The 19,435-nt window shown below is 41.4% G+C and overlaps 1 protein-coding gene across 1 annotated transcript in view; it reads left to right on the forward strand.

The window, feature by feature from the left end:
* DNAH11 (dynein axonemal heavy chain 11) overlaps positions 1 to 19,435 on the forward strand; it is a 353,936-nt gene that overhangs the window by 232,768 nt on the left and 101,733 nt on the right. Inside the window, exons 62-63 of the mRNA XM_061165046.1 lie at positions 7,591 to 7,725; positions 11,993 to 12,163. Coding sequence (XP_061021029.1) covers positions 7,591 to 7,725; positions 11,993 to 12,163 — 306 coding nt within the window. The remainder of the gene's footprint in view (positions 1 to 7,590; positions 7,726 to 11,992; positions 12,164 to 19,435) is intronic.

A 19,435-nucleotide genomic window follows, 5' to 3' on the forward strand; every position in this document is an offset into this window, starting at 1 on the left:
ACTTCATGAGTCCTGGTAGGCCAGAACCCTAACATGGGTGTCTGTGGGATGGTTAGGAATAGTAAGGAGGAATGAAAGATGAAGTTGCAAAAGTTGAGCAAAAGCCTTCTCTGCCTTTCATGCTGCAGAATTTAAATCTTATCTGACCTTGGTATTGAGCCTTTGAAAGATTTTAATAGGTTAATGGCATGGTCACTTTTCATCAACTGAATGGAAGCTGGAGGAAGAGAAGAGGCTAGCTGCAGAAAGACAAGTTAGAAGTGCCACTGTGGGTCCTCCGAGGGCCTCAGCTAGGGCAGAGACAGCTACAGTGGAGACAAGAAGAAGCACTTGGTAGACTTGACAAGTCCATGGATTCAAGGCTGCTGATGACATGGTAGGGGGAGGGGCACATACAGACTAGAGATGATGAGTTGGAGGTGCCTGACATGGTAGCATGGAGTGGTACAGTCAGAGTGACAAGGCTGGGTAACCCTGGCCACCTAGAGAAATCCTCAGAGCTTCAGTTTCTTAACTGTCACTTCATGAATAACAGCTAACTCTCAAGGGGGGGCATCTGTGATGTATTTTGGCTATCAGCATCCAATCTACCTTCTTTGGGTGGCAACAGACTGGTTTATCTTTGGAGAATTACCTTTCCCCATTGGATACACTCAGGTAGGACTTCGATCATGGGTACCTTTTTCTGTCCTAGCTGAAGCCTGGTTATGTGATCCAAGCTTTGCCAGTTTCACTCCCCCAATCTCTAGAATCAAATCAGTAGCCAGAGAATGAGACTGAAAATAAAGTTCATGTATGGTAGGACAGTGTCCAGAGGAAGCTTTCAAGTATTTCGTTCCTGCCCCCAAGTCTCTCTGGAGCTCCTAGGAGCCTGTGTGTGATTCTGTGCCTTTCCTTTCATTGAAAGAGCTCTCCCATTTTCAGGAGATTCTCTTTAGCTTAGTTTGGCTAGAGATGGTCTCTAGCAGCAGAAAGAGTTGAGGGGAGACCTGAAGGAGCATGCTCCCATCTTGGAGGAAATCCTACCATGGGTCTCTGAGGAGGTGAATTATGGTTATATGGTGGTTATATGGGAGAATATCCTTTGTTGGAAATTTGAAGTAAAAAACGATTTGCTATGAAGACTGGTCCGGCCACAAAGTCAAACTCTGCATCGTTTCTGTCTGTTGGTACAGAGTCAAACCAAGGTTTGAGCCCAAGTGTCACGATAATTTTTGCTAGCTTTGCTTTCATCTCCTTCAGCCTCTGTTTCCTTCTCTCTCATGGCCTTTCCCTCCTCCTCATCTATGCCTTCTGTTGCCTTCTCACCTATAAAAGCAGGGCTGTGTCTACCATCATTTAGGAAATTCATTCATTAACTAGTATTAGACTTTGTATATTTGTTCTTTCAAAGTTTTTATCTCTAGTTTCAGACTAAAAGATGGCCTCATATTGAAGGCTGAGTGGGGAAAAAAACAAAACAAAATAAACCTGCTTAGGCCATCTTGTCTTTGACACATACAGGATCTAAGGATGACCATGAAAATGTGCAGATTTGTCTCTTTAGGGTAGTGATTCTCAGAGTGCGTTCTCTCGACCACAGAAGCATCAGTGTCACCTGGGAACTCATTAGAGATCCAGACTCTCAGATCCACTGAATGAGCAACCCTGGCAGGGAATCCAGGAATTGTGGATTTGATCAAACTCTCCAGGTGGTTCTGGTGCACACTTCGGCTGGAGAACACTGGTTTTAAGGTGTCTGGTGGGCTGGGATCTTCGGACTAAGTCCTCCCCCCACCTCCCATTTATTTCTAGAACCTGAGAGGCCAGGGCCTGTCCAGAACTGTGAAGCAACCAAGATTCTACCCTACTCACAGGCTGACAGGTTACCCACCGCTGTTTCACAGATGCTGGGCAGAAGATGGAGGGATATGGGCTGAGTAGGTCAGAGAGCAGAGGGCTGCATTACCCACAGCACAGCGAGCAGCGTGAGCCTCGTGTGGGCCTCAGCTTCCCCAGTCCCCATGGCCGTGACGCACAGTGGGTCAGCTGAGGCAGTTCACAGTGGGTTTGTGTCATAGCTGAGGTACCCCAAGCTTAGGAAACACCCCCTATAAAGAAAGCTGCGAGTAAATCTGCCCAACTTTTGTCCCACAGAGAAACACATCTTTAGTACTCTGGCACAGGAGTACTTCTGTCCTATGCCCTGAGAGAAACACTGGCTCTATTTCTGAAGCCTATTTGCTCTGCATATACCTTGCGAAAGATAGTCCAGAGCAAGAGCTGTCAGTACCTCTTCACGAGAGGCAGAGAAACAAGTGCAGGAGCCCATGGTCTCCCAATACCCAGTCCCCAACCCAGCTTTACAAAAGGAAATGGTATATCAGCTTATACCTTAGGTATGTGAATTGTTGATGAGTCGCTCAGTCCTGTCTGACTCTGTGACCCCATGGACTACAGCACACCAGGCTTCCCTATCCTTCACTGTATCCTGGAGTTTGTTTAAATTCACGTCTATTGAGTCAGTGATGCCATCCAACCAGCTCGTCGCCTCTGTTGCCCCCTGCTCCTCCTGCCCTCAATCTTTCTCAGCTTTGAGTCTTTTCCAATGAGTTGGCTCTTTCCATCAGGTGGCAAAGTATTGGAGCTTCAGCATCAGTCCTTCCAATGAATATTCAGGGTTTATTTTCTTTAGGATTGACTGGTTTGATCTCCTCGCAGTCCAGGGGACTCTCAAGAGTCTTCTCCAGCACCACAGTTTGAAAGCACCAATTCTTCAGTGCTCAGCCTTCTTTATGGTCCAACTCTCACATCCATACATGACTACTGGAGAAACCATAGCTTTGACTACAAACCACAGTTTTAACTTCATCAGCAACGTAATATCTCTGCTTTTTATTAGGGTCATAGTTTTTCTTCCAAGGAGCAAGCATCTTTTAATTTCATGGCTGCAGTCACCATCCACGGTGATTTTGGAGCCCAGGAAAACAAAGTCTATCACTATTTCCATGGTTTTCCCTTCTATTTGCCATGAAGTGATGGCACTGGATGCCATGATCTTAGTTTCTTGAATGCAGAGTTTTGGGGGTAGGGGTGGGGTTTGGTATATATATATTTTTAAAGTTTTCTTTTTTTTTTTTCCATTTATTTTTATTAGTTGGAGGCTAATTACTTTACAATATAGTAGTGGTTTTTGTCATACATTGACATGAATCAGTCATGGATTTACATGTATTCCCCATCCCGATCCCCCCTCCCACCTCCCTCTCCATCCCACCCCTCTGGGTCTTCCCAGTGCACCAGGCCCGAGCACTTGTCTCATGCATCCAGCCTGGGCTGGTGATCTGTTTCACCCTAGATAATATACATGTTTCGATGCTGTTCTCTCGAAACATCCCACCCTCACCTTCTCCCACAGAGTCCAAAAGTCTGTTCTGTACATCTGTGTCTCTTTTTCTGTTTTGCATATAGGGTTATCATTACCATCTTTCTAAATTCCATATATATGCGCTAGTATACTGTATTGGTCTTTATCTTTCTGGCTTACTTCACTCTGTATGATGGGTTCCAGTTTCATCCATCTCATTAGAACTGATTCAAATGAATTCTTTTTAGTGGCTGAGTAATATTCCATGGTGTATATGTACCACAGCTTCCTTATCCATTCGTCTGCTGATGGGCATCTAGGTTGCTTCCATGTCCTGGCTATTATAAACAGTGCTGCGATGAACACTGGGGTGCACGTGTCTCTTTCAGATCTGGTTTCCTCAGTGTGTATGCCCAGGAGTGGGATTGCTGGGTCATATCGCAGTTCTATTTCCAGCTTTTTAAGAAATCTCCACACTGTTCTCCATAGTGGCTGTACTAGTTTGCATTCCCACCAACAGTGTAAGAGGGTTCCCTTTTCTCCACACCCTCTCCAGCATTTATTGCTTGTAGACTTTTGGATAGCAGCCATCCTGACTGGCGTGTAATGGTACCTCATTGTGGTTTTGATTTGCATTTCTCTGATAATGAGTGATGTTGAGCATCTTTTCATGTGTTTGTGAGCCATCTGTATGTCTTCTTTGGAGAAATGTCTGTTTAGTTCTTTGGCCCATTTTTTGATTGGGTCATTTATTTTTCTGGAATTGAGCTTCAGGAGTTGCTTGTATATTTTTGAGATTAATCCTTTGTCTGTTGCTTCATTTGCTATTATTTTCTCCCAATCTGAGGGCTGTCTTTTCACCTTGCCGATAGTTTCCTTTGTTGTGCAAAAGCTTTTAAGTTTCATTAGGTCCTATTTGTTTAGTTTTGCTTTTATTTCCAATATTCTGGGAGGTGGGTCATAGAGGATCCTGCTGTGGTTTATGTCGGAGAGTGTTTTGCCTATGTTCTCCTCTAGGAGTTTTATAGTTTCTGGTCTTACATTTAGATCTTTAATCCATTTTGAGTTTATTTTTGTGTATGGTGTTAGAAAGTGTTCTAGTTTCATTCTTTTACAAGTGGTTGACCAGTTTTCCCAGCACCACTTGTTAAAGAGGTTGTCTTTTTTCCATTGTATATTCTTGCCTCCTTTGTTGAAGATAAGGTGTCCATAGGTTCGTGGATTTATCTCTGGGCTTTCTCTTCTGTTCCATTGATCTATATTTCTGTCTTTGTGCCAGTACCATACTGTCTTGATGAGTGTGGCTTTGTAGTAGAGCCTGAAGTCAGGCAGGTTGATTCCTCCGAATGCAGAGTTTTAAGCCAGCGTTTTCACTCTCCTCTTTCACTTTCATCAGGAGGCTCTTTAGTTCCTATTCACTTTGTGCTATAAGAGTGGTGTCATCTGCATATCTGAGGTTACTGATATTTCTCCTGGCAATCTTGATTTCAGCTTGTGCTTCATCCACCCCAGCATTTTGCATGATGTACTCTGCATTTACATTAAAGAATGAGAATGACAATATACAGCCTTGACACACTCCTTTCCCAATTTTGAACCAGTCCGTTGTTACACATTCAGTTGCTTCTTGACCTGCATAGAAGTTTCTCAGGAGGCAGGTTAGGTAGTCTGGTATTCCCATCTCTTTAAGAATTTCCCAGTTTGTTGTGATCTACACAGTCTAAGGCTTTAGCATAGTCAATAAAGCAGAAGTAGATGTTTTTCTGGAATTACCTTGCTTTTTCTGTAATCCAATGGATGTTGGCAATTTGATCTCTGGTTTCTCTGCCTTTTCTAAATCCAGCTTGTACATCTGAAAGTTCTTGGTGCACATAACTGTTGAAGCCTAGTTTGAAGGATTTTCAGCAATACCTTGCCAACATGTGAAATGAGTGCAATTGTGCAGTCGTTTGAACATTCTTTGGCATTGACCTTCTTTGGGCTTGGAATGAAAACTGACCTCTTCCAGGGCTGTGGCCACTGCTGAATTTTCCAAATTAACAGCATCATCTTTTAGGGTTTTAAATAGCCCAGCTGAAATTCCATGAACTCCATTAGCTTTGTCTGTAGTAATGCTTCCTAAGGCCCACTTGGCTTTGCACGCCAGGATGTCTGGCTCTAGGTGAGTGACCACACCATCGTGGTTATCCGGGTCATTAAGACCTTGTATTTCTGCCATCTCTTCTTAGTCTCTTCTGCTTCTGTTAGGTCTATATATACCTAGGTCAACCCTATGAAATGGGTGACATTATTTCATTTTTCAGATGATGCATGCATGCATGCTAAGTTGCTTCATTTGTGTCCAACTAATGAAACTGAGGCATAGAGAGCTTAAGCACACAGTCCACCTTGAGGCTGCCTAGCTGATAGCAGAATCCAGACATGGACTCAGGTGTCTGATACCAGAGCTAAGTCAGCTTCCGTATTTTATAAAAGCATGTACTCTGTGTGTGTTTTTGTATTTATGTTCACACACTCGGTCATGTCCAACTCTTATAACCCCATGGAATGTAGCCTGCCAGCCTCCTCTGTCCATAGGATTTTACTGGCAAGAATACTAGAATGGGTTACCATTTCCTGCTCCTGGGGATCTTCCTGACCCAGAGATTGGACCTGCGCCTCTTGTGTCTCCTGCATTGACAAGAGGGTTCTTTACCACTGTGCCCCCTGAAAGTGAAAGTTGCTCAGTTGTGTCAGACTCTTTGCAACCCCACGGACTATACAGTCCATGGAATTCTCTAGGCCAGAATACTGGAGTGGGTGGCCTTTCCCTTCTCTAGGGGATCTTCCCAACCCAGGGATCAAACCCAGGTCTCCCGCATTGCAGTTGGATTCTTTACCAGCTGAGCCACAACGGAAGCCCAAGAATACCGGAGTGGGTAGCCTATCCCTTCTCCAGTGGATCATCTTGACCTAGGAATCGAACCAGGGTCTCCTGCATTGCAGAGGGATTCTTTACCAACTGAGCTATCAGGGAACCCACTGTGCCGCCTGGGAAGCCCTATAAAACCATAAGTATTTTTAATAAAATATACCTCTAGATATTATTTATTTTGACCTGATTTCTAACTGAAGATGCATGATATCTCCACCATTTCTCACAAATTTGACATTGTTTCATATGTAAATCTTAAATATGACATATACTTTTTTAAAGAAGTACGACTTCAATGATATAAATTAAAATGATAATGTAATAATTGGGTTATAGACAAATATTGACAGTCTCTATAAGTAGGGTATGTTCTACAAATTTGATTATTAAAGTCTCTTGGAATTTTGCACGTATTTATAAGCACAGTGTTAAAAATCTCATTTAGGATTGTTAGAACTTGCAGGTAGCAAGATGCTATAATGAGTCTCCCAAGTATTTTCTCCCTTAGTCAAGGCTCCTTTAGCTGTACAAATAGAAACCCACTTAGGAAACCTTAAGCCAAAACGGAGACCAGGAATACTCATGGCATTCTGAGGGAAAAAAAAACTGTGTGACTTGGTCCCTGGAGGAACAAGATCCAGGAAGTGGGAAGCTGTCAAACGTGTTTAGGGCCATGTGACTTCTCCCCTTGCTACCTTTTCCTTCTTTCTCTTTCTCTGGACTGGTTTCTCCTGCTTTCCTGTGCCCCTGGTGAAAGATGGTCCCTCTCTAAATGAAGCCCTCCCACATATGCACATCTTCCCAGATCTTATAATGCTGAAGACAGTGACATACCTCAGCTTTGCAATCCCAGGTTTCCAGAAGAGAAAATTGGTTGGCCAGCCAGGCCAGGGTGTTGAGATTTAAAGGGGCTCAATAATTAACACTCCTCTTCATTGCCTGAATTATGGACCATGAGAAGTGGAAAGAGAAGTCAGCAGAGAGAAAGATGACATTCATCATTAATATAGGGAAGCTGAGGCTTAGGCATGAGTGAGGGGACTGGGCGCTCAAGAGTGTATTTGAGTCAGCAGGGCACGTCCACTTGCCCAGGTAGCTGTCTGCACTCTGCCCAGTGTGGAAGGAAGAGAGGAAGACTGCATGGTTGCCCTGATGCATTTATTATCACCAACCTCTTATCTTCTCCCAAAACATACGTGTGCTCAAGGGGCAAAGGAGGGAAGGAAGTTTGTTTCATTTACCTTAAGGTAACAGATGTTTTAAGATGATTGTAATGTTTGCATTTTACCTAAAAATGCAGAAGTTAATTTGACTTTTTTTTTTTTTTAAGGATTTGGATAGAAATCTGAGCAGACTCACAGATTCGTTTGAAAAGGCAATAGCTGAGAAAGTTCGCTGTCAAGAAGAGGTGAACCAAACCAACAAAACTATTGAACTAGCCAACAGACTTGTGAGGGAACTTGAGGTGAGTTAACCTTTTCTTCCAAAATTCTAACCAAAATATTAAGAATCAGCTTTTGGAGATTTTATCCTTATTTGCTCTCAACAATGACTGACTAAACATGGACTCAACAACAAAAAGGGGAATAAGAATCATTTATATTGGACAAGGGGGCAGGAACTTGGGAGTGCCTGCTGATGGGTATGAGTTTCTCTATTGTATGAGAGAAACCTTCTAAAATTATTGGGGATGATGGCATGAATCTGTCAATATATTAAAACTCACTCAACTGAAGACTTGGTGAATTTCATGATATGTGAATCTCCAAACTCTTGTTTTTAAGTGCTACCTAAAAATATAGAATTTCACTACTAGACATGCATTTAGCTGAAGGTGATAGAAAAGTTGTTTCACAGTGACTTAAACAAAAGGGAGTTTATTTTTCACATATTAAAAAAAAATTGCAGAGGTAGGCCATTATCAGTGTCATTTCAGGGAATGAGTGATCAGACCCCTGACTTGTCTGCTGCCTTCTGCTGCTGTCAGAGCACGTGTCTGTTCACCCTCATACATTTTACAGCCATATGCCAGATGGATGCTACTCCTTCAGGTTCAGGCAGGAGAGAAGAATCTGTAGCAGCTAGGTTTTTCTCCTTTTATAACAAAAACAAGTTTTCTGCTTAAGGCAACCCCTTAAGCAGACTTGCCTAAAGCACTTATTTGTTTAGCCAGAACCAGAGTGACCACAGATAGATGTAAAGAAGGCAGGAAACGTGGGAAATGGGGTGATCATAATTGACTTAGCCAGTTCATCCCAGGGTATTGGACACAGTAACAGTCTTTTCAGAATCAGAGTTCTCTCACCAAGAAAGGAGGGAGAAATGTAAGTTAGGATGGCTGAGGCTGGCCTGGTTTCTTATAAGTACACTTTTAACAATCTAATTTAAATTTAATACAAATTTAAACCCATTATCCCTCTGAAACTCATAGTTTATTATATGCAAACTCACTGTTCATTCTCCTAGATCCACTGTCTCTGTTCAGTCTCAATAACTGCTGGTCTTTTCTTCTAGTTGTTATGGCCTAAAGCTCTAGACTCCCCCTTGACTTACTGCTTTCTTCCTCACACCCATATGCAGTCTAGCAGCATACCGTCCTGGCTCGCCCTTCAGAGTCCATTCAGAATCCCAGCACTCTTCAGCACCTTCACCTCTCCACGCTGGTCCAGGCCTCCAGCTTCTCCCCGCTGGAGCATCGCCCTAGCCTCCACCACTATCCTCAAGGTCCACACCCCTTAGAGCCGCTGAGTGATGTTGTTAGAAAAACTTAAGTCCACTCATGTTACCGCTCTCTCAGAATTCTCCAATAACTAGTTGTCTCACTCAAAATATGGTCCAGGGGTTTTGCCAGGCCTGCAGGACCCTCCATGACCTGGCTCCTGGATATCTCTGTCCTCCATTCTGCCACCTTCTGCCCTGATCCACCCTCACCAGGCAGCTCACTCTTCCTCACCCTGCCAGTCACTCTCCTACCCCATGGCCTTTGCCTTTTTCCTCCATGTGGCTGACACTTTTCCAGGCATTGATATTACTGGGTCCCATACTTCGTTCAGGTATCTGCCAGAAGTTCTCCTTATTACATGGTTTTCTCTGACCTCCCTTTGTTAAAAAGCATGCGCCTTGCCCCTTATACACATACACACACACACGAGTACACGCATGCACACACCACTCCATAGATCTTTTTTTTCGCCACTTTATTTTTTCAATTGAAGGATAATTGCTTTACAGAATTTTGTGGTTTTCTGTCAAACATCAAGAATCAGCCATAGCGCTCTATAGATGTTTTTGTTTCCTCTGCTTTACTATTTTTTCATAGTCTGTATCATCATATGACACACTCACATGTATATATGCATGAATATATGTGCTTTTTTTGCAGTCTTTTTCCCCTAACTAGGCTATGAGCTCTCACAAGAAGGAAACTTCATTTGTTTGCTGCACTGCTTGATCCCAAACATATAGAGTAGTCCCTGGAGGCACCAATAGATATTTGTTGAATGAATGAATGGGTGAGTTTGGGAAGAACTCCTGTGTTGAAAAGAAATTCTGGAGCCCTTTGAAGATTCATTTTTCTTAGATCCGTTGAGAAATTATGCAAGCTCCTAGTAGTTTATACCTGCTTCCATCTGAAGTGATAAGATTTGGGCAGTGTGAAGGGTTTACCATTTATAAGGACCTATGGAAAAGAGGAAGTGCCATTTAATTAGACTTACTTGAAGTAGAGAATATCTGAAAATTTTATCAAGGGGAATACAGGCCTTGTATCTTGTATCTTGCTACCTTGTATCTCTAGCACACAGCAGTGTCTTCCAAAGGCATTATTTATTCATGATGATTTAGATTATGATTTAGACAAGGAGAGGAAAAATGGCTGAATAATGTTAACTAACAAAAAATACATATAAGTATGTATATACATATATTTTTAAAAGATTAATTGAAGATGTCAGACCTTTTCCTTTGAGGATAAATTCTTTCTGACTAGAACAGGAGACAGTTAACTTCTGAAAAACACCAAGACTGATGATTTTGTCTATATAGCATTGACCTGGAAGCTATAGTCTCAACCATTCAGACTAATAAATCAGGCAATTTATATTTAATCATTAACTAACTCCAGAGCTAACAGCTGTTCAAAATTAGAAATGGGTCACCCCAGCCAGGATGACATTACAGGCAATCTATAATGCATTAGAATAAAATTATAGTGATTTTTAACTGTCTAGAAATTTATTACAGGACATGTTCCAATTCTTAAACCCTTGTTAGCCAGTGTCAGTAATGATTTATGTTGCGTGGGTGGTATAGTGAAATTATTGACGATTTCAATCGCCGATAAGTCTGCGTTTAGTAAATCTTCAAGTTTCAAAGCTGTTTTGGAGAATGAGGTGGGTGCCCTTTATTGTTTATCATTTACTAACCAAAGACAACAAAGTTAGAGGGAAGGCAAATGAGAGATTCTTCTTCAAAATTAATGGATATATTGTCTATAGCTGAGGAAGGAAATTAATGAATTCTATAAAGAAGGCAAGGGAGTTGAAGTTGCCTAGTGTTTAATTATAGAGCTAACTTGGAGTGATCTTTATCGAGCAAAGCAGACTATCTTAAAATAGATTTCATAACCATTGTCACCTGCTAGTTTCATTACCTCAGTGCTGAGGGTATTGTGATGGCTTGCAGGGAGCTAGTATTGCAATTTGCTCTGACATAAATTATTTTTGCTTTCTGTGGTCTCCCCTCTTTCATGAAAAAAGCTGAATTCTTCCACAGGGTTCTTCATTGTTTTTACCAACATTTTGCTGGTTTTATTTTTCCAGTTCCTATTAATTTACGTATTCTTAGAATGTGGTATTAAATTTTTAGCATGCATTGAAACCAAATGCATTAGTGAAGTGTCCTGTAGTTCAGTCAATCCATAGATATTTATTACAGTTTTATTCAAATCCAATATTAAGGGCTCTACATACTTAACCTGGAAATCAGATTTTAAATGTCTAGTCATGTAGATAGAAGGAGTTGAACAGCATCCTTTGAGCATACTGTCTTCAAAGCTAGTGACATCCTTCTGGTTTCCATCTTTTTACATGGGCTGTAAGCTCTTCCACTGATTGAGTAATTATATTGCAGAAATAACCCACATTTAGTAACTACCAACACTGCTCTTTAATTAATAGAATTCTAGTAAGATGGCTCTTTTAAGCTTTATGTTTTAAATGATGAACATAACTAGTGTTTGTCACTTTCCTTTTTCTATAATCCGCCCATGGCTGGTATGTTTAAGATGATGTTTGCTGAGGGAGGTATAGTACCATTGCTGAAAAGCAAAAATGATGGTGAACAGCCAAGCTGCCATAAAAATCCTAACATCACTCGGGCTTGGCCACAGCTCTTGGTCCTGTACTCGTAGAGGGACAAGAGAGTGACCATCAGCCTTTTAAGAAGAACCTCAAGCCTAACTGAAGAGTTAGGGCATCCAACAAAAAGGAGATGTTAAAGATCTAATGTTGTATTACCATAAACTTCACTGACGAGAGAACAAGAGTGCCTTCATGATAATGGGTTCACATGAATGAATGGTCAGCATAGTTACACCACCCAGCCATGTTCTGTTCCTTATCAACGCTGTGCAGGGTGACCTAGACTTAAACCGAGGTATAAAGTAATTACACTAAATGTTTCTGGAGTTGCTCCTCACTTTGCAGTTACATCAGAATCATCATATATTTCAGTCAGAGAAGATTCGCTGGGGCCAGTCTATTAAATCCTTCGAAGCTCAAGAGAAGACACTCTGTGGAGATGTTCTCCTTACGGCAGCATATGTGTCTTATGTTGGATCCTTTACACAACAGTATCGCCAGGAACTGGTGGACTGCGTGTGGGTTCCCTTTCTTCAAGAGAAGGTAAGCTTAGTCCCTAACCTAGGCCACATTTGGAAGTGTCACACTGAAATTTCGGTAACAAAAACAGTGTGTGTTCCAGACATTTTTGTACCTCTGTAATCTCAAATGACTGGAAATTCTAGTATTGAAGGAAGTCTTTCTTGTGTGTTGCAGTTTTCTTGTTTTAACGATAGTTTCAAAAGGGATGTGGAAAATAGAAAAATTATGTGTATGACCTATAGGGGTATACTTGGAAAACTGCTTTTAACAAAACTGTTAACTGAAATCAAATTTGGAATATCATGTGTGCATACAGGGTGAAACTTCTTTGTTACAAATATCACAGGTTATTAAAGATTTTTTAAATGACTACTTTCAGATGAAAAGTGTAACACTTTGTTTGTAAATATAAAAAGAGCTTACTTTGAATCTGAAAATTCACCCATAAGCAAAATGAAAGCATAGATTGGGGAGATTTCAGATCATCTAGTTTAAGGTTATCCTTGTACAAAGGAGAAACTGAGGCAGGGAAGTATAAATGACTTGATAAGGTCACAAAAGATAGGAAACCAGACCACTGCTTTCCAGGCCAACTGTTTTCTAGGCTGCATTGTGTTATCCCCATAGTTTGTTGTGATCCACACGGTCAAAGGCTTTGGCATAGTCGATAAAGCAGAAGTAGATTTTTCTGGAAGTAGTTTTTCTGGAACTCTCTTGCTTTTTCAATAATCCAACTATTGTTGGCAATTTGATCTCTGGTTCCTCTGCCTTTTCTAAATCCAGCTTGAACATCTGGAAGTTCACAGTTCACGAATTGCTGAAGCCTGGCTTGGAGAATTTTGACATTACTCTGCTAGTGTGTGAGATGAGTGCAATTGTGCGGTAGTTTGAGCATTCTTTGGGATTGCCTTTCTTTGGGATTGGAATGAAAACTGACCTTTTCCAGCCCTGTGGCCACTGCTGAGTTTTCCAAATTTGCTGGCATATTGAGTGCAGCACTTTCACAGCATCATCTCTTAGGATTTGAAATAGCTCAACTGGAATTCCTTCACCTCCACTAGCTTTGTTCGTCATGATGCTTGCTAAGGCCCACTTGACTTCATATTCCAGAATGTCTGGCTCTAGGTAAGTGATCACACCATCATGATTATTTGGGTCATAAAGATCTTTTTTGTGTTGTTCTTCTGTGTATTCTTGCTGCCTCTTCTTAATATCTTCTCCTTCTGTTAGGTTCATAGCATTTCTGTCCTTTATTGTGCCCATCTTTGCATGAAATGTTCCCTTGGTATCTCTAATTTCTTGAAGAGGTCTCTAGTCTTTCCCATTCTATTGTTTCCTCTGTTTCTTTGCATTGATCACTGAGGAAGGCTATCTTATCTCTCCTTGCTATTCTTTGGAACTCTGCATTCAAATGGGTATATCTTTCCTTTTCTTCTTTGCTTTTTGCTTCTTTTCTATTCACAGCTATTTGTAAGGCCTCCTCAGACAACCATTTTGCCTTTTTGCTTTTCATTTTCTTCGGGATGGTCTTGATCCCTGCCTCCTGTACAGTGTCACAAACCTCCATCAATAGTTCTTGAGACACTCTGTCTATCAGATCTAAAATCCCTTGAATCTATTTGACTTCCGCTGTATAATCGTAAGGGATTTGATTTAGGTCGTACCTGAATGGTCTAGTGGTTTTCCCTACTTTCTTCAGTTTAAGTCTGAATTTGGCAATAAGGAGATCATGATCTGAGCCACAGTCAGCTCCCAGTCTTGTTTTTGCTGGCTGTATAGAGCTTTTCCGTCTTTGCTGCAAAGAATATAATCAATCTGATTTTTGTATTGACCGCCTGGTGATGTCCATATGTAGAGTCTTCTCTTGTGTTGTTGGAAGAGGGTGTTTGCTATGACCAGTGTGTTCTCTTGGCAAAACTCTATTAGCCTTTGCCCTGCTTCATTCTGTATTCCAAGGCCAAATTTGCCTGTTACTCCAGGTATTTCTTGACTTCCTACTTTTACATTCCAGTCCCCTATAATGAAAAGGACATCTTTTTGCGGGGGTTAGTTCTAAAAGGTCTTGTAGGCCTTCTTGGAACCGCTCAACTTCAGTTTTTTCAGCATTACTGGTCGGGGCATAGACTTGGATTACTGTAATATTGAATGGTTTGCCTTGGAAACAAATAGAGATCATTATGTCATTTTTGAGATTGCATCCAAGTACTGCATTTCAGACTCTTTTGTTGACTATGATGGCTCCTCCATTTCTTCTAAGGGATTCTTGCCCACAGTAGTAGATATAATGGTCATCTGAGTTAAATTCACCATTCCAGTCCATTTTAGTTTTCTGATTCCTAAAATTTTGATGTTCACTCTAGCCGTCTCCTGTTTGACCACTTCCAATTTGCCTTGATTCATGGACCTAACATCCCAGGTTCCTATGCAGTATTGCTTTTACATTATCAGACTTTACTTCCATCACCAGTCACATCCACAACTGGTTGTTGTTTTTGCTTTGGCTCCATTTTTTCTTTTTTTTTTTTTGGAGTTATTTCTCCACTGCTCTCCAGTAGCATATTGGGCACCTACTGACCTGGGGAGTGTATCTTTCAGTGTCCTGTCTTTTTGCCTTTTCATACTGTTCATGGGGTTCTCAAGGCAAGAATCCTGAAGTGGTTTGCCATTCCCTTCTCCAGTTCACCACGTTTTGTCAGAACTCTACACCGTGACCTGTCTGTCTTGGATAGCCCTACATGGCATGGCTCATAGTTTCCTTGAGTTGGACAAGGCTGTGGTCCATGTGATCAGATTGGTTAGTTTTCTGTGATTGTGTTTTTCATTCTGTCTTCCCTCTGATGGAGAAGGATAAAAGGCTTATGGAAGCTTCCTGATGGGAGAGATTGACTGAGGGGGAACTTGGGTGTTTCTCTGTTGGGGGGAGGGGGGGGTGGTGCCGTTTTCAGTAAATCTTTAATCCCATTTTCTGTTGATGGGAAGGGTTGTTTTCCCTCCCTAATATTTGACCTGAGGCCAAACTATGGTGGAAGTTATGAAGATAATGGCCACTTCCTTCAAAAGGTCCCATGCATGCACTGCTGTACCCACACCTCTGCCAGAGACTTCTGGACACTCAAGGGAAAGTCTGGGTCAGTCTCTTGTGGGGTCACTGCTCCTTTCTCCTGGGTCCTGGTGCAAACAAGGTTTTGTTTTGTGCCCTCCAAGACCTGCCTCCTGAGAAATCTGTATGCAGGTCAAGAAGCAACAGTTAGAACTGGACATGGAACAACAGACTGCTTCCAAATCGGGAGAGGAATACGTCAAGGCTGTGTATGTCACCCTGCTCATTTAACTTATATACATCATGAAAAATACTGGACTGGATGAAGCACAAACTGGAATCAAGATTGCTGGGAGAAATATCAATAACCTCAGATATGCAGATACTACCCTTATGGCAAAAAGCGAAGAAGAGCTAAAGAGCCTCTTGATGAAAGTGAAAGAGGGGAGTGACAAAGTTGGCTTAAAACTCAACATTCAGAAAATTATGATCACGGCATCTGGTCCTATCACTTCGTGGGAAATAGATGGGGAAGCAATGGAAACAGTGAGACTTTATTTTTTGGGCTCCAAAATCACTGCAGATGGTGACTGCAGGCATGAAATTAAAAGACACTTGCTCCTTGTAAGAAAAGTTGTGACCAACCTAGACAGCATATTAAAAAGCAGAGACATTACTTTGCCAACAAAGGTCCATCTAGTCAAAGCTATGGTTTTTCCAGTAGTCATGTATAGATGAGAGTTGGACTATAAAGAAAGCTGAGTGCCAAAGAATTGATGCTTTTGAACTGTGCTGTTGGAGAAGACCCTTGAGGGTCCCTTGGACTGCAAGGAGATCCAACCAGTCCATCCTAAAAGAAATCAGTCCTGAATATTCATTGGAAGGACTGATGCTGAAGCTGAAACTCCAATACTTTGGCCACCTCATATGAAGAGCTGACTCATTGGAAAAGACCCTGATGCTGGGAAAGATTGAAGGCGGGAGGAGAAGGGGACAACAGAGGATAAGATGGTTGGATGGCATCACCGACTCAGTGGACGTGAGATTGCGTAAGCTTTGGGAGTTGATGATGGACAGGGATGCGTGGCGTGCTGCAGTCAGTTTCAGACATGACTGAACAACTGTACTGAACTGCGGTATCTCAGTTGATTAAAGCAGGTTCTTCATTTACATATCTAGCCCTTCAGTTCAGTTCAGTGGCTCAGTCGTGTCCAACTCTTTGAATCATGTAACAGCCTAGGTTCATGCTATCGATACTATCAGTCACTTTACATTTTTTAAATTGGAAAGTTGCCTTCTCAAATTTAAGTTTTAAATTTGATGCTTAATTGCTCATATCGCATCAGTTGGGCTTCCCTGATGACTGAGTGGTAAAGAATTTGCCTTCCAATTCAGGAGACGTGAGTTTAATCTCTGAGTCAGAAGGATCGCTGGAGGAGGAAATGGCAATCCACTTCAGTATTCTTGCCTGGGAAATCCCATGGACAGAGGAGCCTGGTGGGCCACAGTCCATGGGGTCACAAAACAGTTGGACAAAAATTAGCATCTAAAAACAAGAGGAAATGTGTTTCTGGGAAGTTTCCCATCTACTTGTATTTTCCCATTTACTTAAAATTCCAAATATGGAATTCCATGAAGATAAAATTTTGTTGTGAAGAGTAAGATTAATTGGCTTATCCAAACTGTCTAAACTCTCTAAACATATAGCTAAAGCAAAAATGATAATTTTCTGATGCTATATGTTAAGAAAACATTTATTTTTAACTACAGGCCTGTGTTTCTCTATGGGCCCACAATTCTCAGGACTCCATGTCTATTTTCAGGCATCCCAATGCTCTCTGCTTGTCTCTTGAGTACACAGGCACCAGGCCAACTGAGAAATAGATCCTCAAACATGATCAGCTTATTCTCACTAATCTCTGGGCAGAGCTGTATGCTAAAGGAAGAAAGAGATTTCAAGTTATATAAATGACATCCTTTGGAAGAGACTTTTCTGTCTATAAGACCCCTGGCAGAAAATGCTATATAAAACCTAAAAAATGTTTGTCCTGTAGAATAGAGGTTTCTAGTTTCTCAGTTCAGTCGCTCAGTCATGTCCGACTCTTTATGACCCCATGGACTGTAGCATGCCACGATTCCCTGTCCATCAACAACTCCCAGAGCTTGCTCAAACTCATGTCCATCAAGTTGGTGATGCCATTTGAGCTACTTATTTTATACTTCTAGATTCAGTCACAGCAAAGTGGAAAGATAATCACATCTATATGAACATGTGCCAGGGTTCAAGAGGAGCTGAAATTGTTTATTCATGCCAATGTTTTTTTGATGAATTTTTCCTCATCAGTGTTGCCTCATCCTGCCTTTCCAAGAAGCAACTCCTCATCCTGCTCCACAGTATATAGGGTATTTGCTAGAGCCCCTTACTTCCCTGAGTGTCTCTGGCTTGTCATTTTGACTTGGGTATCCTGGGGATTTTGACAGTTTATAAATTAGCCAACCAACAAATGACTACTATTTGTGTCCTTTTAAAAAATCTCTAAGCTAAGCATATCATTTATTAACAACCTGTGTACATATTTAAGGTAACCTTAGAGAGAACTCTTATAAAGTAAGTCCGCAATCCTTAATGTGTTCCTAGAAATGAAGACTCTGTATTCTAAATGCATCAAAACTCCAAAATATAATAAACAAATTTAACTCAAAGTTAGAATTTCAAGAGGAGTTATATTTTAACTTGACCCAATGATTCTAAAGTGTTCTGGAAGAATATATTTTCAACACCACCAATGTAATTTTGGAATCAAACATTAAGAGGGCACTTGGACTTCACAATATTAAAATATATTCTAAAGCTAAAGTAATTACAACAACGTGAGTCTTCAAGGGAAATAGAAAACTAAAATAGAGATCAGAGTCATTTAAGGATGCAGAGATATTTGATATATTTAATATATGATGATGTGTAAATGCAACTGCATCTATCACCTCCTAACATTTCTACTAGTATACCATCTTCCCTCCTGATACTTCTATTCAAGGCCAACCATTTGGGTTATGTACTAGTTTCCATCCCCTTTCCTTTCCTTGAGGACAATTTAAGACAAATTCTCCCTTTTCTGTCATCATCAATTTTTCTGTCTGGACTGATTCATTACTACATCATTCCCACTAGCACTCAAACACCTAGTTATTTCTCCCATTAAGAACAAATATATCTGCACATTTCTCTCAACTCTCCCTGCCCCTCAAGCTACTCCTTAACTTCTCTGCTTTCATTTACGGTCATCACTTCAGAAGAGGAATGGATATTCACTGTCTCCACATCCTCCCTCCGTATTTCTAAGTCACTCCAGACAGACTTTCATCCCTACCACGCCACCAAAATGCCTGTTATCAGATTTTGCCTTCACATTGCTAAGTTGAGTGGTTCGTTTTTCATTCTCATCGTACTTAACTGAATCTGATGCAGTGGATCACTCCATCCTCCCATCAATACTTGATTCTCTTGAATCACCCTCCCTTCACTTTCCACATAACCCCACTGGTCAGTTTTTCTCAGACTTCTTGATTTTTTTTCTTCCCCACCCTGCCCCAATGGCTCAGACAATAAAGAATCCACCCGCAGTGTGGGAGACCCGGGTTCGATCTCTGGGTTGGGAAAATCCCCTGGAGGAGGGTATTCTTGCCTAGAGAATCCCCATGGACAGAGGAGCCTGGTGGGCTGCAGTCCATGGGGTCACAAAGAATCAGACACAACTGAGCGACTAAGCACACACACCTCCGCCCCAATCTCTTCATGTTGAAATGACCTACACTTCAGTCTTTGAGCTGCTTCTTCACTAGGTTCACGGCTTTAAATGTCACCTGGACCCCACTAACTCCCAAATGTATATCTGCAGCCAGACAATGGCATCTTCCCTTCTGTGTCTGAAAGATGTTTCAAATGTAGAACATCCAAACTGAATTCCTGATCTTCCCCGTAAAACTTCTACTCAAGTGTTCCCGATTTGTTTAATGGTAGGTCTATCCTTGTGTCAGCTCAGGCTAAAAGACTTTGGAGTCACTTTGATGTCAGTCTTTTTCTGACACCCACATCCAGTCTATCTAGGAAATTCTGTGGGCTGAACCTTTAAAATATATTCAGAATCTGACCACTTTTCACCACCTTCACTGCTTCCATCCTGAGCCAAGCCATCAGCTTCCTCTTCAATTACTGTGAAAACTATATAACTGGTTTCCTTGCTTCTATATTT

This window comes from Dama dama, chromosome 18, assembly GCF_033118175.1.
Source record: "Dama dama isolate Ldn47 chromosome 18, ASM3311817v1, whole genome shotgun sequence".
Taxonomy (NCBI): domain Eukaryota; kingdom Metazoa; phylum Chordata; class Mammalia; order Artiodactyla; family Cervidae; genus Dama; species Dama dama.